At 36.8% G+C, this 21,555-nt stretch overlaps 1 protein-coding gene across 1 annotated transcript in view; it reads left to right on the top strand.

Annotated features, from left to right (window-relative positions):
- LOC108938470 (astrotactin-2-like) overlaps positions 1 to 21,555 on the top strand; it is a 218,420-nt gene that overhangs the window by 71,402 nt on the left and 125,463 nt on the right. Inside the window, exons 4-5 of the mRNA XM_029259528.1 lie at positions 10,231 to 10,380; positions 17,816 to 17,920. Coding sequence (XP_029115361.1) covers positions 10,231 to 10,380; positions 17,816 to 17,920 — 255 coding nt within the window. The remainder of the gene's footprint in view (positions 1 to 10,230; positions 10,381 to 17,815; positions 17,921 to 21,555) is intronic.

Raw genomic sequence — 21,555 nt, 5'->3', positions numbered from 1 at the left:
ATGGGACAAGTGGTTCAGAAAATGTGTGTGTGTGTGGTACCCAACTACACTCAGAAATTCCATATACATCAACTGCATTGTATATACATATTTGAACATTCTATTTTTAGCACGCTTGAATCTCAGGTGTATTGAAAAATTGTATCAATGCAGTTTCACAGAGTGCAAAAGAAACAACCATAGCCAGTGTGAATATATGCTGTCTGTCTTTGTTTTTCTTCTCTTTTCAGTCTGATTTTTCTTTCTTTTCTTCTCATTTCTTCTTTTCTTTTCTTGCTTTTCTTCTCTTCCAAATATTTGTCTTGCAAAAGTTTCTTAGAACTGAAAAGGTTAATAAAGCCTTGCCTTGCATATTGTAACTCTTTCAATATAGACTTTAAATCGTTAGCTTTCTGTATGGATGTACTAGACAACGACCATCACGTATTCTCCATTTCCTCCCACATAGTTTTGTTGTCTTCACACTCAGGCTTTCTAAAGTCTAATTAATCCCAACATAATACAATGCTACAAAACAGCCCCAGTGACAATGAAGGCTGATTTGCTACTGCCTTTCTCAAGGTCCCCGTGCATTTATGACATTGATTTGTTTGTCATCTGTTAACAATTAACATCACTGTTCCCTTTGAAGGGGATTATAAAAGAGATATTCCACAAATAGTACATAGAAATCATACCACAACTTTATTGAAGATTGAAAATAATGAGGTTTTTTTGGCTTGACACTTGTAGTACTTCAGATTTAAAATTAAAGTAGAAAATTTTATTTATAAATGAAATCCATTGGCTTTGTGAACTGAAATGTTCTTTGTTCCCATTAAAATATATTTTTAAAATGCTTACCCCTCACTTAATGGTCTTACTATTATTAGTAACATGTAGTATTTATTATTATTCATTTACATTTATTTATTTAGCAGAAACTTTTCTCCAAAGCAACTTCCAGTGAACTCTATGTAGTGTTATCAGCCCACACACCTTATTCACCGCGGTGACTTACACTGCTAGATACACTACTTACACTGGGTCACTCCTCCATACATCAGTGGAACAGTCTCTCTGTGTCACTCACACACTATGGGGGAACCTGAACAGCATGTTTTTGCACTGTGGGAGGAAACCCACACAGACACAGGGAGAACAAGCGAACTCAGGGGAGAACGTTGCAAGCATGCAAACTCATTCATTACTGTTATTTAACCATTAAAAAGGCCAAAGAGCCTTCTTCTGTCAGAAATAAAAACCCCTTCTGAATTCTGTTGAAAACAGTAATTCTATTGAATTATTCTTTATTTCTTGAACAAAAAGCACAATTTTCTAACTGCAGTAATTTTGTTGTTTCTCATCCAAAGCACTGTTCTGGGTAGAATGTCAGCCTCACAGATTAGTAGAAAGGCATTGCATGTCATTATGTCTTTGTAATTAGCAGTCTTTTCTTAATGCACAGGGTTGACATTTTTGATTAGTCATTATAACACTGCCCTCAGCAAGCAGTGAGGTGGATATTCATGTCACATTAATGAAACATGATTTAGTCTTTTCGTCTTTTTGTATTCACCGTCGAACCACTACAGTCAGAATATCAAATTCATGAGAACACCTGGGGGAATAGAAGAGCAGTTGAGTGTAGCTCCAACAATCAAATCTGATTTTGTTGTTCCCCCAATGTACTGTTTACATAAAATAAAGAAATATGTCGTGTTTAAATAAAATGTATCTATTACACAGAATTTCAAAAGGATTTGCAGCGAAGATGTCTCAAAATCTGCATTTGCCTTAGAAGTGCATATAAAATAAAGTGACAGCTGTCTGTGAGTTAATTACTTATAACACAGGTGACAGAATTAAGCAATGTCTAATGTTTTTGTAGATCTAAATTTTGCCAAAACTAAATTTCTAGCATATTAAAGCATTTTAAGATGATTCTGATCTCTCATCGTTATGAGATTTAGCCTATGAAATGTAAGTATTTGTGAATAGATTCACAGCTTAATGTCATTCGGGTAAGAAGGGCACCAGAAAAGCTTTAGAAAAGTGTACCTATACATTATTATTAGTGCTTGTCTTCATTAAGACTGGTTGATCTACTGATTTATATTACTTTTAGAACTCATGGCTTTTTTGCATAATTTGACCTGTGACTTACACGTTAATAAACAGAAAACAGGCTTTAAGTATTACAAGCTTAAGGGTAAGGTTAAGGGTTCGACTCTGAGGCTCAAAACTACAACCTAGAAGTTGTGAGGCAACAGTTTTACCCCGTTACAAGTCTGCTGCACTAAATTGTCTTGTCCCAACTTGCTTTCTTTTAAAGTGTAAGGTTTTTGTATGTGCTAATTTCTTTGCTCTCTTTGAGATTTGGGAAGGTACAAGTTCCCTGTGAGTGATTAATGGGAACGCTTAGGATGCTTTAGCACATCTTAGAAATAAGAACCCTGCATACAATATGACCTTGCACATTGTAAAGCTAAAATTCCCTCTTGAGTGTTTGAAGCAGTTAACTTTGGGATTCTGCCACTTCTAGTAGCAAGGGCACAGCAACATACTGTAGAAGACAATAGCACTGAATCTATTCATGGTTATCTCAGTATCGACAGCAGATCTACAGCATATTCTTTCTCATTATCTTATTTTAATTGGGCTTTTATTATTAAATGCACTTAAACATTTTTTAAGCATAAAGCTGGAGTATGACCTTATTTTAATTTGTGTAAGTAGTGCAGATCGTATGCAAATTAGCAGAAAATTAACGTTACATTAATTGTATTCTAACATCTTGTTTTACAGGTATAAGCACAAAAGTGATTGAATATTAAAATAACACTTTTTTTGCTTATTTAAAAAACTGAATAAAACTTATTTGCTCTCAGAAGTAATTCTTTGATTTAGAAGTCACTAAAATTTCACTTTACAGCTGTGCTTAAGGTATAAACTGAGGTACATCTAAGGATTGTCTTCATATCCCTCCCATGACCACAGGGGAGGGGAAAAAAGTGAACCACAAGCTTGTCTCAACTTCACAGTATCTGCTGGTATCAAAGGGAACATAGCAGGCTTTGGGTACCTGTGAGTTTTACTTCTAACTTTTGAGTAGCTCACGCTGGAATGATATAGTGAGGGCAGGTAGGAGTTTCTCGCTGTGAGGGTCACATCCAGTAAGTTTATCTAAGTTAACAACAAAACAGAACTCTAGCATTCATCCGTTATTATCTTATCTTTAGCTGATTGACCCATTTATATAGATAATTTTCAGTGCCTTGCTTAGTGATTCTGCAGCTGGGAATTGAACCTGTGACTCTGAGTCATAAGGCAGCACCTTTAACCCCATGCCAGCTGTTGCCATATAGTTGCTGCTTGTAGAGGGCAGGGTCATCATGGTCCAGAGGCATAAATGAAAACAGAGGGAATGAAGCAATTTTTTAAAATTGTTTTGTTTGTTCATTCATTCATTTGATCGTTTGTTTGTTTTTAAGCACCAATGTCCAGTCATAACATCTAATGAGAACCCCTCTATCTGTGTATGATAACATCAGCACTGCTCCAAGGCACCTGTGTTTTATTGTTTGGATGTGTTTTGGTGTCATTTTGTTTAGAAAACTTTTCATTTGGCATTCTTTTCAAGTTACTTTTCATGTACAACAGTTAGCAGGTTCTTGACTGTTTCAGTGGTGCTGTGAAGAAAAATCCATCCACTTGTCCTGATCAGGGTCGTGGTGATCCAGGAGCACTGGGCATAAAGCTGGGCGGGGATACACCCTGGATGGGACGCCGGTCCATCACAGTGAGAAGAGGAAGCACAACATAATATATTTAGATATGAAAGTGAACATAATATTTCATTTTACCATTTTATGTATACCTTTTTTCTACTATATAACTACAGAATTTAGGTAAAGATTTATTATACTACCTCTTTTTTTATTTTTTTTCTTGGCTCCCCCTCTGCTGCTGATCATACTGTCATGCCCCCCCCCCCCCATACAGCACAGATTCTGGGTCTGTGGGGTATCGGTAAGTTATCTGCGGAAATTTTATTCATGAAGGGTCTAGGGTATGTTTTTAATTTTCTTTTTTTTTTAAAAAGAAGTATGATTTCATCATGCAGACTTATTGCGATTGTGCACCAGAACTGACTTGAGAAAGATAAAGAACACATGTCACTTTTAAATAAATTAATAATAAGAAAATTTGATGCATAGCGGTTTATCACACCAGACCAAATGATATAGGTCTGGGATGGATGGAGACCAGGTAACAGGGATGAGTATTTTTATTTCACATTATCAGTTACGCTTTTACTTTTTGTCCCATCCATCCATCCATCCATCCATCCACCCACCCACTTTTATTAACTGCTTGTCCTGATCAGGATTGCAGGGGTCTGGAGCCCAGTAATTCAGGGTTCAAGACTGAGGAGGGTACACACCTATCCATTGCAGGTTGAATACACACACACACACACACACACACACACACAAAACAGGCAATTTACCATCCCCAATATGCCATCACCAATACCCTTCACCAACTCTCAATACTGTCCTATTATACAGTTATTCAGGTATTATTATTTCCAAACACTTGAGTATACATTTTATGGGACAGGGATTTGCTTTACCAAATTGACCCTTTAACCATGCTCATAATGTAAGAACAAGAGTTATCATGGAGAAGGAAATAAAAAGTTTATATTTTACCTATCTTATCCCACCGTAATTTAACTTTTATTTGGACCAACATAAAAGTGGTGTCTGTTTTGAAAGGGACATTTTCAAGATGCTGTATATTTCCATATGACATTTCCATAGAATGAGACAATATAGAAGTCCATTATCACCCTTTATCTCAAAGAAGTTCAAATTCTTTTTGAACAAGGCTCTTGAAACAGAATTAAGCCAGATCAATAGTCTTCAACACTGCCAGATGTATTTTTTCCTTCTTCTTCTTTTGAGAGAGGTTGAATGTTAGGCCAGTCTTTTTTGTGCAGACCACTATGGACAGACAAGCCTCTTAGTCAGACTTTCTACCATATATTGAATCACAATATATATATATATATATATATATACCAGGTAGCGTAGTGGTTAGCGCTACCCTCTTTGGAATAAAAAGTCTGAGATTTGTATTCTACCTCCTGTTGTAGTATCCTTGTGCAAGGCACTTATTCTACATTGCTGCAGTAAAAATTGATCAGTTGTATAAGAGGATAAGTAAATAGCTTAACAGTGCAACTTGCTCTGGAAAAACGTGTCAGTGAATGAATAATTACAAATGTAAGAGAGGGATTTTTAACCAGGGTCCTGTGTTTGTCTGTATTATCTTTGTTTTGAATTAAAATAATCTTATTAAAGCAACATTGTTTTTCCCTACCCAAATAGCTGTTGTAAACAGCAAGCTTCCAGGTGCCCTCTGTATAAGTAGTCTAACAGCTGTCCAGATTTCCATGTTAATTTACTAGTGACATGAAATTCTCATTGCTTAAGTAAAAGAGATCAGTGCAGCAGTGCACATAATCTCTTTTTTAACAGAACTCCTTGGTACTTTATTTTATGTCTGCCTGTCTACCTACATGTCTGTCTTTGAACATTATCATTTTTATTTTATGTAGACCTTAAGCAAAAAAGAAAAAAAAAGAAAAAATCAGAATATAATTAGAAATTGTCTGAATGCTATAAAGTACAAGACAGGTAAAAAGCAATGTACATGCTCAGTGTCTAAATATACACAGTAGTGAGCTGTGTAAATTGTTATAGTACCATATTGTTTATCTTTTGAAGTTATTTAATCTGCTTCTCATAAACTTGCTATTCATTCTCCTGGTACATATTTGTAGTCAAGGTTAATTAATGTTTCATAGCCTGGTCTACTAGTTTAAAATCTGTGCTGCTATAGGTATATTCAACTATGCATCTTGGGATGCCTTAAAGGTGTGAAAAGGATGAAAGAACCTGGTGTTGATTTAAGTAGTAGCGGCGAATCCTGGGGCAAGCAGATGCTACTTAAGAGCCAATTCTTTTTCTCTGCAGGTTTCAGTACCCTAGTATTTTTACTGATGAGCTCTCAGGAGTGGATAAAGAGGACAAGAGATGTCTTGAGGCAAGTCAACAAACTATTCCCTCATAATTTTAGTCGCTCACCAATTAACAACCTGCTTTTTTCATTAGAAAGATACACAAAATAACTCTTTTGCACAAAGAGTTTACAGCATATTCTGCTGTTGATAACTTCTGTCTAGAGGTCAAAGTATTACTAGGGATTAGTTTCTATGACAACGTGGTCCTCTCCGGAAGATGCTATTTTCCAGTCTATTACTAGGTTGTACTAAGTTTTGGCTCAGCACGTTTGCTTCTTTTTTCCTAATCTGTTTGGATTTGTCTCCTTTATGGTAGTCTTTCTTTAACTGCATACTGCAGGTTTCAGGGTTTTACTGAACACCACAAGTGTACTTTGTATCGGTTTCTCAAAAAATATAAGAAAATATGTGATATGGTCCACGTGTGAATTTAAATGACCCCCTCCCACCCCCCAAAAAAAAAGAAATCACATATCCTTGTACAGCTTGTAGTTATTTGTTGTATACATATATTTTGAGTCATATTTAACAGTTCGAACTGAATTTTTCACCTAATTAAAAAAATAAAAAATGAATCTGAGTCTTTAGAAGCTGATGTCCTCATGGATAAATTAAATTCTGCTCAATTGAATCGTGGGGATGTGGTGCTACTATGGGTAAAGCCAGTGCTTTGCTGCTTGGTGGGTATGGTGTTCATGTCCACCACAGGGAGCCTGCATGTTTCACCCTGTGTCTGGACCCTCTCTCCACATGTGCACGGAAGAAAGTAATAGCAAGCTGTTTTTTTTGTTCCTCCTTTGCCTTGGAAACCATGTGAGTGGCGGCAGTGAGTCTGACTTCACCTCCATCAGTTCAGCCCTGATAGAATATTTCTGAAATCATGGCTCAGCCCTCTTTGTAAAATTCTGTGTTTATATTTCATCTCAACAGTGCTGGTTTTGCACACACACACACACATTTTCAGAACCGCTTGTCCCATACGGGGTCACGGGGGAACCGGAGCCTACCCGGCAACACAGGGCGTAAGGCCGAAGGGGGAGGGGACACACCCAGGACAGGACGCCAGTCTGTCGCAAGGCACCCCACGCGGGACTCGAACCCCAGACCCACCGGAGAGCAGGACTGTGGTCCAACCCACTGCGCCACCACGCCCCCTGGTTTTGCATATTCATTGTAAAAGTATATCATATTTGACCACACACACACACTTTCTGAACCGCTTGTCCCATACGGGGTCACGGGGAACCGGAGCCTACCCGGCAACACAGGGCGTAAGGCCAGAGGGGGGAGGGGACACACCCAGGACGGGACACCAGTCCATTGCAAGGCACCCCAAGCGGGACTCGAACCCCAGACCCACTGGAGAACAGGACCCGGTCCAACCCACTGCGCCAACGCACCCCCCCCCATGTTTGACCATTTAAAAACTTTTTTGCTAAACTTTTATGGATTTCTGTCACTTCTTGTGTTTTGAGATTTCCTGAAAAACAGTTGTAAAGGGGATTATAATTTGACCCTTGGCCACTTTGTACTGCATATCTTGTTCCCCAAAGCAAGCAGAATCTCAATTCAAGTTCAGATTGTTACCTCTGACTTTGATAATTTCATTTGATATTTTATTATTAAGAGTGAAACATACACAATGTGGCACCTGGGGCTACATTTTAAAAATGAATAGAAGTTAAAAGTTCTTGACTGTGGTTAATATTTTGCATGTGAATGAAACAAAAACACTAAGTAGGAAATGGGATTTATAAGGATAATAAGATGAAAATTACTGAGCCAGAATTGCGGGTTCTCTATTTCCTGGTCATACTGGAAGGAGAGTGAAGTTTGATCAAATATGTATAGAGAAGTGTCTGTATGTAAACAATGCATTATTTAAAAAGAAAGACATCACTGATGCGGACAGGTCCTCAGGGGTTTGAAAATCATTTGTTTCTTAGCACATGCCTGTGTGCAAGACCATGTCAGATTGCTACAAAAAGTCTTATCCTCTTTCCAATTTTCTAAAAAATTGAAAATGTTATTTGACAGTGCTGTTTAAATACACTAAATTTACTCCATTAAATTTAGAAGACCTCTGCTTTTCACATCTGTGATTACACATTGCATTATCCTCCACAGCAAGGACATTTCAGAAAAATACTGGTGTCAAGTTTTCTTTCATGGGAACCATTTAGATACTACTGGAATTGACAGAAAATCTACTGTAATTTAATGTCAAAATGTTGACATTAAAAATAGAAGCAATTGCAAAGGAGGGTACATGCATTGTGAAGAAACTGTGTATCTATATTTGACTGCGTATCTGGGTAGGCATATTTCCATTTTATTATACTACCCAAGTAATTCCAGATGTTTCATTCCAAAACATTGCTTAACAACATTTGGCTGTCATCGCCTGCAGTATTCACATTTTTAGTTCTACATCCCGCTTTTTCAGTTGTATTGTACCTTAGGGGACACAGCACAGTGGGTTTACTTACAGACCTGTGAGAAAATGTTTCCAGAGACTGAATTATGGGGTCATCCTCTGATAGACCTAAGGCATTGTACAGGATCACTGAACACACTGCAGTGTCTTAGTTTACCTATTCACTTCTAGTGAATTACTTTTGGTTTTTTCGAGTATGGGAGGATGGCAAAAGTGTTAGTGTAACTCTTCACAGATGTGGTAATAGCACCTCTTCTTTTGCACCTTAAGCAAATCCTGTGCTCACTGTTATTCCAAAAAAAAGGTTTGCAGTTTTATTTGTTTTAGACTAACTCTTTAATAATGTGCTTTGTTACATATTTAAGATCTCTAATTTTCTCACAAAAATGTTGCACATCCACTCAAACACACCAACTGTACAGAGCTTTTATTTTTCATAGGTTATTTCTTGAAGTACTGCTACCAAATACCCTTGATTGCAGTAGTCTTGTTCCCATTGTAGAATACATGATGATAGTGTTATTCATAACTAGAGTGCGTTTCGGCTAACATATTGGCCATTGGCTTTTCCCCCCACTTGCAAATGACAATAACTAGCTAAAGTTATGAGGATGTTATAAAGATATGAAGCTGTCAATGTCGCTTATCATTGTGTGCCATGAATTAATATTTATTTACATTTATTCTGTGCTTTAGTTAGGAAATAATAGGATATAACAAGACAGAGTAAAGAGCTCTTATTGTTGTAGTGGAGTTTGCAAAATGCCATAGAAGGTGGAATGTGAACCAGTACATTGTCAGCTCAGCCTGATGACACAGGTGTTCAATGGTCAAAGCAGTGATTTATTTTTTTTTACTCTTTTGCCCCGATACATTCAGCATTAACATAATTTATTTTGTTAAGCATCATTAATTTTGGTTCCATCTTGATATGTACATCTTATTTTTCAGTCGTCATTGACCACAATTTACTTTGCCTTGTGCTCTGTACTGTATAGTGAAAAATAAAATCTCTTTGATATTGCATTTGGCCATATGCTCAAGACTATGCCAGACTACTTTTTACCAACATTAAATCTGGTATTTTCTTTGCTGCTATTTCTCTGGTACTCCCTATTACTTACCCTAATACAGAGTGGTGCTAGCAGGTAGTTTAGTGGTTAGAGCAATTGCCTTCCACTTGGAGGACTCAGCTTTGAATCCCTGTGCAGTGCTGTTGAGCAATGTATTGCTCCAGTAAAGAATACTCAGTTCTATAAATGGCCAAGTAGCTGAAAGTAGCTTAATATACAAGTAATACATTCAAAGTCACTCTGGAGAAAAGCATTAGCTAAATAAATGAATAAATAAGTTAATTATGATCTGTTATTGTGGAAAGCCTACAGCATAAGGATAATGCAAGTAATGAATTTCCACAGCAAAATATGACAAGAAAGAAGTGCTCCTTTCTGAAACCAAGCTCCTGCTTTTTTGAGTAATTTGAGTCTGCTGTCTGCTGTGAACCCTTTAATTTTACAACCCTTTGATTCCTCACAATTGCCGTTTTTTCAACATACTGTACGTATATGTTTTTGTTGTCTTTGTCTTTCTTAGTGAACTGTCTACCATCAGTGGATACATGTAGCTGTATTTGTCCTTGTTTGTGTGTTATAATGCCTGACATATGTAATGTTTGTCTGTGATACTATTTTAACATGAAGCCACTGTAAAACATTTGTAGTGATTGAGCCCAAACAAGAGACAGTCGAGACCTTGGTGCTGAAGTTCAAGGAGAGTTTCCGTGCCAACACGCCAGTAGAGATAGCACACTTGCAACAGGTCACACGCAGTGCCTCTACTGGCAGGAAGAGGCGACACAGCCGGTCCAAAGGTAGGACAGCCTCTGTTTGTCCCTATCCATGTCCAAGCACATCTGTATGTGTCTTTTTGCTGTGGCTGCGCTAACTTTATGGATAGAAGGGATTGTATTGAATAGTTTTTCAATTCAATTCAATCCATTTCAATTCAATTCAATTCAAAAGGCAAAGGAGAAGAGAGGGGAAAAAAAGACCCTCTAAGTGCCAGTGGCTGCCCACTCCTCCTGGAATTCTAAATAGAAAAAAATTTTTAAGGCTACTCATTTATCACATTACTACAGTCAATAGAAGTTAATAAGTTGGCAAGTTGATGTCCAGGTTTTAATGAGGATATGGGAAAGGTAAAAAAGGTCAAATGTTTATTGCTCTACATGTATATATAGCAAGTAGCGTAGTGGTTAGAGCGAGTACTTAGCACTGAAAGAACCCATATTCAGCTCCCACCACATGCTGCAGTACCACTGAGCAAGGTGTGGACTTCGATTGACTCCAGTAAATGAGTAATTGAGAGATTTGTCATTACCCAAAGAAAACAAAAAGTAATAATTCCTAATAATGGATATGAAGAGGTGACTCAAATGAAATGCACTCAAACTGTGTTACAGTCTGAGACAGAGATCAGACCGTGTTTATTGTATTATGCTTAATGAAACACAACAGTCATATAGTAACAAACTGTGCAAACAATATATGAACATACAGGCTTGTCTTATAGGGCCTTTTTACAAGAAATCAAGTTACAGGGAAATGTAATTTGTACATCTGTATTGACATAATGAGCTGTCAAACTTATGGGAGATGCTTTACAAGAAAAGACATTTCAATTCAAAATATACACCCTGGTGACATTGCAAATCATACAGGGCAAGAATTCCGAACCCCCGCACACTTCTGCTCATGTCATTTCCCAGCTCGAGGTCATCTGTCATAAGTTTTGTGATTTTTTGTCATCTAAATATAAACTGTCTGACCTCACAAATGTTTAATTTGACTTTGACTTCACTGCCTGAAGTTCACAAATGTTTATTATGTGCGTGTATGTGTCTATGTATATGATTTACACATGCACAACATTCTACATACATACTGTACATACACACATAAATACATATACTGTACTTAAATACCTACCTATGTATGTATGTAGAGTGGTGTGTGTGTGTGTGTGTGTTCACTTGTTGTGCTAAAGATATCCAAGCAGAGAAAAAGAGGCTGCAGCTGTCTGCCTCAGTGATTCTCAAAGCACAGTTTTATGTGAGAGACAGTGTTCTACGGTACAATAGTCACAGAAGCACACTGGGCTGCTGTCCATGGTTCTGAAGCTTTCACTCAACTAGGATAAGCCAGTTGAGTTGTGCAGTGCTTCCAGCAAGTACATACTGTATCCTGCTCCAACACAGAAACATGTTTTTTAACTTGGAAAGACTGGGTAAGATTTGAAAGATTTCCCTACAGTTCATTTGTACATATATATATATATATATATATATATACGTATGGGATGAGCGGTTCTGAAAATGTGTGTGTGTGTGTGTGTGTGTGTGTGTGTGTGTGTGTGTGTGTGTGTGTGAGTGTATATACATTTACAGCTTTATTTAGTAGTTTGTTTGTTCGTTCGTTCTTCATTCATGAATTCTTTCATTAATTCATTCAGTTCTGTTTTTATTATTATTATTATTATTATTATTATTTTACTTCTGGACATCTAGTGCTTTGTAAATCTCGTGGTCGATTTGTTATCGATTTGTTATTTTCTTTCTTACTTAGTTACTTGATTGTTTGCTTGCTTACTTACAGCCAGTCAAGAATTATATTTACATTTACATTTATTCGTTTAAGCAGATGCCTTTCTCCAAAGCGACATACATCTCATAGAAAAATACAGTTTGTGCATTATATTAGGAGAAAGAGAGACATAGTTGCAGAAGCGTGATTCTTAAGTACACTTTGTTTCTTTCCACCATATGCACCAATGTTCATGACAGTAGTAGCCGCATAAAACTTTATCAGAATATCAACAATTCCTGATCACTGTCCTTGTGACTTTTTTTAGTTATAAATCAAAATGACTTATTTTGGGTGCTCTCTTTGTCAACATTGTCTGCTGGCTATATTTTGTATACATATAACTACTCAGTATGATCAGTGTTTTTCTATTTGCTACAAATCAAAAAAAAGAAAAGAATCCTAATACTTGACCTTGAGCACTATAATGATTCATATTTCAAGTTACTTTTACGATCGAGCAACTGTCTGAGCATTCATTGCCACCTGTTTAACAATTTTCTGTGGCATGGTTCTATTTGCTATTTTTGTTATTTTGTGTAGATACAATGTATCTTGCATTATTCCCCCCAAATTCCATATTGATATTTGTCTGTCTGTCTTAAGGCTTTAAATCCAGAGAGAAAAAAAAAAAAAAAACAAAAACTTCCAAGAATTCCTTGTGGTTGCTTATTTTTCTAAATTTTTGTTAAAAAAAGGTAAAATTTCCATTGTTCTTGAAGGTGTCTTTTTAGTCTCTGTCTTTATTCTAGTTATCCAAGCTGTGACACCCGGAGCTGCTATTTCATGTATTACAGTTGGATATAACTATCTTTTTGTCTTCTATACACTGGTTCTTTTCACAGCATAGGCAGACTGACAGAGCAGTGTGTTGTGGCATTCTGTATTATTCACAGGGGCCCTTCAATGAATTACCTGAATGTGATGCTACAAACGGTGTGCAGTTGTTGAAAGAAGGCTGCGTGAATTATTTCTCTTGATTTTATTGCATTTCTATTAGACATCTTTGCACAAAATAACATCCTGATCAAACTGAGAGTTTAATCAGGATGTCACTCACTGCAGAGTGATAGCAGAACCACATAAACTAGCAGATGTAAAGTGGCACTAGGTTCATTAATCAGACGAGGAACCAACGCCATGGTTCAGACAGATTTGCGAGAAGCTCTAAAACAATGACCACAACAGGATTGTAAAATCAGCCTTTGATGAATGAAGGTGAATGTAAGTACTTTTCAACATTCAGTTTTCTTTATTTCCCATTGAAAATTTGTGTCCTTCCCCAGGCAGTTCAGATGTCTTCTTTCGTACTCTCAGTAAGAAAAGTGGATTCCCTCGACTGACACCATTACATTGGAGACAGCATCTATAAAAGAAAATGCCAAACACTGCACAGAGGAACTACAGTGATTTGGTGACAAGTGTCTAAGTGTGATTACAACTCTTGCTGCTGTGGAAAAATTATACTTAACCTTTGCAGATATAAATGGATGCTAAAGCCATTAGTGTGAGATTTTGGCCATGGTGTAAAATGCATGGCAGTGATAACAGAGTAGTTCATCTCCCATTAGGAACATAATGGTGTGTCAGTGATATGGAAGGCACTAATGTAGCGGCATGTAATAACTCTTGTGGTGTCAATCACTAGCAGCCAAGGGCTACTGTCAGCTTCAGGTTACTTCTGTTTTGTCTTACCGTCCGTAGTACTGGGTGGCATAACACCATTTACCTCTGTCACCTCCTTGATACTGGGGAAAGTACCTTGTAGCCATGGGGGGGTGGTGGAGTAAACAAATCACTAGGTGATTATTTAGTCATCTATTTGCTTCAAGGCACATGTGTACTTTGTATGTACAGTATTTCATTTTTATTCCATTAGTTTTTGTATAATTTTGAGTCAATTAATCGAAAAATGCTGAAGTAACTATGAAGCGAATATGTTTGATGTCCCAGTAGCTACTCCGCAATGATGGTAACGGGCAACAAATGTACTAGAGAGTTGCATATGTATTTGAGTTATAAAATTAGACAAATCTTCTGAATGAGATTTTCCTGACATTTTTCGCATTCCAATTTTAGTCAGTTTTGCATTCAATCGAATTTTGAGTGGCTTCCACTGATTGAAATGGCTGAGTGCAGCAATAACTTGAGTGCAGTAAAGGCATGCAATACAAGTTTTTATTCATGCCGTGCACAAAGTATTTCCAATTTCCTATTGTTTTGCTGAAATTAAGCATGTTTAAGGAGCAGACAGTGGCAAAATCTGAATCAACTAACCTTTCTGTAAATAGCCTTTGGTTTTACCCAGAAAATCAATTTAAATAGTAATTTGTGTCTACTATGGATAGTTAATGCCATAATTTTCATTCATTGATTCATTGATTCAATGTCAATACCGGCTTGTCCAGTCCTGGATGGCATGGTTGGGACACTCAGAAGAATAAGGCACGAGGCAGAGTACACCTGGAGGACACTCCAATCAATTGCAGTCTTTATATTTTTTAAAAACATACATTCATAATACTGCACCTAAATGCTTATCTCAGCGCCTAAAAAGAAACTCCTTCCCCAAATATTTGAGGGCAAAAATGAAGATTACTTATCATTATCTTCATTTTTAATTAGAATATGTACACAATCACAATTGTGTTCTTAGAATCCCTACAAAAGTTGGCTAAATGCTCTTTTGAAAGAGAGGCTGTCACAACTAGACATGAAGCAGAAATTATTTGTTGGATGCTGTGCTGGGAGTAGAAGTTATTCACATGTATTTTAATGTCTTAAACTGTATGTTAAAAACTGTAACCCTTTTTTTGCTTCAGTTTGTTCTGGAAAAAAGGGACTGAAAGGAATAGTTATGTTTCTCAATATGCCTCTGAGCATAGAAGAGATCCGCCTCCTCCATCAGTGGCTTTAGTCAAGGATTCAGTTGAAATAGAGCTGCTGATGAGAAGCTTCACTGCTGTGCTAAAAAGTATTTGTTCTAGGTATAACTAACTAAGGTTTTAGTCTGCTAGATTACAATTTTATGATTAAACTATAACTATATCGAAAGGAAAAAAGAACTTACCATTTCCTTTTATATTAATATTTAAACAATTACTCATTCCCTTGGGTCCTTAGTCCCATGCATAAAATGTTTTTTTGTATTAATATTATGTATGCAAATTTGTTTTCTTATGGTTTTTTTTCCTTTCATAGAAAAGTGCATGTTTGTGTTGTAATGGGTCTACAAATTTAAGAGACAAACCTTTTTTTTCATAATTTTATTGCACAGCAATGACACGGATAGTACTAAAATAAAATACAGAACCAACATTAGTTTATTGATTACATTTTTTTTTTATTTTATGTACTTTATATTTAACTATACAAGTATGCTTGCAAATAAATGTAGAATTATATTGTTCTTTTTCAGCTGCTGCAGTACACATTAGTAGTTTAATTGTATTCTGTCATGTCTATATCCAAACTACAAGTTCTCAAGACTTTTCACAAAGCTCACAAAGATTTATTGATCCCAGCCTCCACTTAAAATGCGATAACTCTTAAGTCTTAGCCCCTTCGAGTGACTGTCTCACTTGTTTTCGAAATAAGTCTGATTCCAGTGATCACTATATTGTATTTTTCGCAATAAGTATGATTTTATTTATTTATTTATTTTTTGGTAGATGTGTAATTCCACGGTGCTTTCTTTATTATTTAAAGGCAGAAGAGAAGGGAATGGAGGTGAGTCACAACAACACAGAATCATACTCTTATAACTCTTAACTGGCTGTAACAAAGAAACAGCATACTGCATACTGACTATAAAGTGAAGCAAAGGCAAAATTGTGCAGTATTTTGCAGCTGTGATCAAGTGTTGATATCTAAGACTTTCAGAAATGTGGTCAAATCTTCTCAAATTGGTTACATTATCATTAAGGCCTGATTTTAAAAACTACTGCAGTGTCTTTGCGACTTTATCTGCAGCATTATCATGACGTAATATTGCATATACCCCCATCCTGTTGTCCGCTCATCTCTGATGGGTTTTATTGCAAGAACGTCTCCATATCTTGTATATTGGTTAATCTCATTGTGAATTTTAGAACTATATTTTATTAAAAGGAGGGAAAGGAACTTTTTTCTGCTGTTTTGAAGTATAATAATTCTGACATTCATGTCATAGTTTCAGCTGTAAGAAACTTGTAAGACTACTTTTGAATGGATGCAGCATTTAGGATGAGGCGACTACAGGAAACTATTTGTGATGCAAAGGCTGAAATAGATCATTTAAATGTTAACAAACGCAAAGTGCCCCGCAAGCCTCAAAATACCATTTTGTCAATATCTAAACCATACAAGGTTTCGTCTACAAGCAGATATAATAGAAGGGCAACATTTGCTTTCTAATCAGATGAACAGCTACACTTCTGCACAGAGAGACTGAAGAGCCATTTGCATTCATAGCACTCTCACAATTAAACAATTAAGGCTTTCATCAACTAGAAAGCTTCCTGTAATTGTACGTGATGAACATAAAAAAGCTCCAGGGTGTTTAACAAAAAGAGCCTTCTCTGTGCTCATAAAGGATTTTAGGGACTGACCTACTGCTCTTACATGCATTTACTTATACTGTGTATATATGGCTATATAGTGCTTATAAAGCCACATTTTCCTTTATTATTCATATTTGTGTTTTTTTATGTTAAATTTCAGTGGTTATTATGAATATGTAAATGTCTTCAAATATCAAAGTGTTACATTGTATGCACTTCACATATAATTATGAAGTGGATAATATTGTCTGTATGTCTGTTTCTCTTCTGTTCAAGGTTAACTGCTCATGAGTTACACAAAAATAGATATCACAATAATGGTGGACCTCAATGTAAATGTATTTTACATCAGTATATTTTAGTTGGTTTAAGTTTAAATACTGTACATTATTCCCCATTGACTCCTAACTGAGAATGTGTACCATACAAACAAGCAATATATAAGGCCTTCTAAAAGCTTTATTAAGACTTGCCACAACAAAAAGTAAACAGTGTTCATGGGTGAGTAGTACATAAATAGTAAACAAATCTTATATAGAACAGAGGGGTAACTGAGCACAAAAAAGCTCAAAGCTAAGTAGGGTATACTCTGCCTGAGCAGTAAAATTGTGTTAATTCCATTCCTTATAATTTTTCTACAGTTGCAAATATATGACACTAACCTTTTAAAATAATGTAGTGTAATTGTTATGTCCTCACTGAAGGAATTTGTTCCAGAAGGTGATCAGGATTCGTCTGGCCTCAGTTTTGTGCACCTACTTGTAGGATGAACATCGGTGCATAAAGTAGAAAGAAACAAACTACGTTTACTTAAGACTCACATGTCAGCAGCTATATCTCTCTCTTTCTCCTAATGTAATGCACAACTTGTATTTTCTCTGAGATGTACAGTATGTCGCTTTGGAGAAAAGCATCTGCTAAATAAATAAATGTAAATGTAAACGCGTGTTCATATTCATCCCAGTCTTTGCTGAACATTTACTGAGACAGCATACCCAAGGTTTGTATTTTAAAAGAATGTCATGTTTTTTTATCCTTTGACCCATTGCAATTGGTACTCAGTCTTGCTTCTTATGATCCTCTCCCCCACCCCCGATATAACATCTGATAATCTGACGACAAGGAGGAGGAGTTTTTGGCCATCCGGGAGACTCGGGATCAGAGGCAGATGATGAGACACCAATAAAGTTCTACACAGAGCAACAGAGGGGGCGAAGGCGGAGCAAAGGTAACGTCGCGTACACAGAGCAAAGACAAAGTATCCTGTGGAAAACATCAAAACAACCACCCTTGAGTACCAACAATCAGTGAAACCAGCTTAAAACTGGAGGATCCCTGAATAGGCTATGATTACATATGTTATTCTGTTTCTATCATTACAACCCCAGGTGTCTAGGATTAGCTAGGGTGTCACAACTGAATGGTGAACAGTGGCAGCATGGGGCCAACAAGATCACACATACAAGAACCAAGTGCCAAGTGCGGCTTCCTTTACTGTGCCAACTGGTGCGGATGTTGAAATGACCATGTACAAAATTTCCAAAACACAAAGACACTTAACAAGGGGAAAAAGGAACTAAAACAATACCAAAGCAAAGAACCTGGAGAAACCAAATAGATGTTCTAAAGTTTGTAATAACTACCCTAGCTATAGGAAAGAAAAAAAAAGGGTCTTCAGCATTTATGATGCCCCAACTAACGTACTCTATCTAATAATCAAAATCACATGGGGGGGGGCATCACCTCTTCCCTAATGTGCCTAGACCCTAGACAGGCTTTTAAAACCTACATGGTGGACATATAGCTCATGTGACATACTTACCTGTCCCTCCCTCCCCCCCCCCAAGATGACACTACCAAGACAATAAACAATTACTTATCACAGACACCGAAAGTACAATATATTACAAAAAAAATAATCACACATATGCAACAAAGTCATTATGCACAAACACAAGCACCACAAGACAAAAATCCAGGGGACAAATCTGGAGATGATTAGTCCAAATGGCCAGCAAGACTATGGCTGATGGACAGGAAAAGGGTGCAGTGGCAGAAAACAGACCCATAAAGGAGGCATTCTTTATTTTGTTTTTGAGTGTAATAGACAAAGTTTTTTTTTTTTCTTGTGGCATTACCTTCATGCATACTTGCTCCAGCTAATTGGTTTGGTGATGAGTGTGACTGGTAGACATCAGTTTGTGTGCACTGAAAGCTCTAGGTTCAATTTCTCTGTGTTGATTGACTTAACCCAACTTTTCCTGGCTTATTGCTTGTAATGTGTTCAGGTTTAATTCTGTGTTTTAAATGGATAGAAATTCATCTGCAGAAGCAACTAATTTATGGGCATAAACTTAGAATTTCATGTATATGCACTGGGAGGTGGGGGGTTTAAATGTTTCTTTGTGTAGGTCTTCTGCTTCAGTAGTTTCTGAAATTGCTTGTTTTTCCCCTTGGTATTTTTGCTGTAACTTTAGGCAGAATAGCCTTTTTTATGCACTTTTTGTCAAACAACAAAGTTTCTGTGTGATTGTTAAATCTTTGTAGAGTGAAATATGATTTTGAGATTAGGGCAAAGCTGTCCTTTGTTTTTGATGGTCACTTGTTCTAGATAGATAGATAGATAATGTCTGCAAAAAGGTTACTAAAACTACCTTGAACATATTAAATGTCTTAACATGTATCATTATGTAAGCATGAAGTATCTTCAGGATTAAAGGTTACACTAACACACACACACATTTTCTGAACCGCTCGTCCCATACGGGGTCACGGGGAACCAGAGCCTACCTGGCAACACAGTGCGTAAGGGGAGGGGACACACCCAGGGCGGGACGCCAGTCTGTCACAAGGCACCCCAAGTGGGACTTGAACCCCAGACCCACTGGAGAGCAGGACTGTGGTCCAACCCACTGCACCAACGCACCCCCTACGGTTACACTAACAGTGCCTTACAATTTTATACTTACATTTTTTTCTTGGAAAACCAGTTAATAAGTTTGCTTATTAAGAGGAGGTGACTTCTAGCCCTTGGAGAGAAAGAAACTTCCTCAGCCTGTCAGCCTTCTTGGAGAGAAGGTTTGAACAATAAAGAAGAGTTCTTTGGAGACATACCATTACATTCCTTTTGATGGTGATATTATTAGAACCTTTAAGTTAAGTATGCTTTTACCTCAGCTTCCAGACTCATTTGGGACTGGAAGTCAGTTTGTAATTTAGATATGTTCCTAAATCCGCTCTACCAATAGAAGCTAAATACAGTTTAGTCCTTTGATTTATTTGCAGGTTAGGCACTGTTTAAAACACAAGATGAAGCTAAAATTAACTGAATATTTGCAGTAAAGTTTTCATTCATTTATTTATTTATTATATTTCCAGCGCTCACTGTCCCTTTTTACTAGAAGCATTGGGTGTGATGCAAAATGCAGCATGGATGCCAGTTTATTTCGTTGTCTTTTAGGACCATAAAACACATTTAAAGTTAAATTAACTTTAAAAAAAAAAAAAAAACATAATCTCCAGAACCTCCAGTTCACTGCGCTGTGTTCTCCTTGTACAAGTGAGATAGAGCCCACTGTTTCTGCGCAGTAAGCAACTCAGGAGAATGACACAAAGAAGGGTATTTTCTGGATTTAACAATGCTACATTTAAATACCCAATAACAAACTACTCAGAGAAACTGCCAGTTCTGCACTTCCTGTGCCCTTCTCCCTGGACAGCTTAAATCTCCGTTTTATCTAGTCATGGTTTCGCACCCCAAATGGTGTAAGGCAGAACTGCAGGCCATTTACACTCTAATTTAATTTAGAAAAAAGAAGAAAAAAAAAAAACTGGTGAAGAAATTCCCGCTAAAAATAATGTTGGAGATGTTTGTGTCTTCGAAAATGTGTAAGTCGAATTACTTCTCCAAATGATACAACAGAATGACCGCTCTCATAACAGCAACTTGATGGTAGTGGCTGCCTGTGATGGTTGCTGGAGGTGTTGCTCCCACGGGTAGTGACGCTCTGGTTCCGGATGTATTTTAATTATCTTTTACAATTTATATATGTTTATCTATATTTCAAAATACAGTAGAAGTGAAAAAGAAAATCTTTAAAGTTGCGGAATAATTACTAAATCATATACTTGAATTATCATAATGTTATACATATTCTTAGCAGAGTGTTAGATGATGTAAGTGGTGTTGGATTTCCTGACCTAGCCACAACATGGTATTACAGGAAATACATTACACTTGTCCTCTGTTTACTGATCATAATATGTTTCTGAGAACAAACCAAATCTCTAAGGCCTTGAAAATGAAATTTCTTTTTCCAATATATATGAAGAAGAAAAAAATCCAGTTTTTCCATAGCCCATCCCTTGTTCACCCCAAAATCACCTAGAATGATGCTTAATATCATAAGGGAAAAGTTGTATAACATAAAAATTGAATGAATAACCGTGAAATTTATTTTCATTAATTTGCCAGACAGTTTTCATCAAAACGACTTACAATGACCTTAATATGTAATATTTACACCAGTCTTTTGCATGCTGGGTAATTTACAATCCTAATACAGTACCTATAGTCAACCACTCATCTATATACCAGAACAAACTCTAACACACAGCCTTTATGAGCAATTTACAATAACCAATTCATTAGAACCATGTCTTTGGAGAGTGGGTGGAAACCAGAGTACCCAGAGGGAGCCCATGCAAAGACAGGGAGAACATGCAAACTCTGCACAGGCTGAGTGGGGAATGAACACATGTCCTCTCACACCATCCAGGTGCTGTGAGATAACTACCATACTTGTGCATGTAGTGCTTTCACGGATGGTTGTAAATCAAACAGTCACATATACAAAAGCTTCC

Source organism: Scleropages formosus, chromosome 17 (genome assembly GCF_900964775.1).
Source record: "Scleropages formosus chromosome 17, fSclFor1.1, whole genome shotgun sequence".
In the NCBI taxonomy this organism is placed as follows: domain Eukaryota; kingdom Metazoa; phylum Chordata; class Actinopteri; order Osteoglossiformes; family Osteoglossidae; genus Scleropages; species Scleropages formosus.
This window is presented reverse-complemented; position numbering and strand designations above follow the sequence as displayed.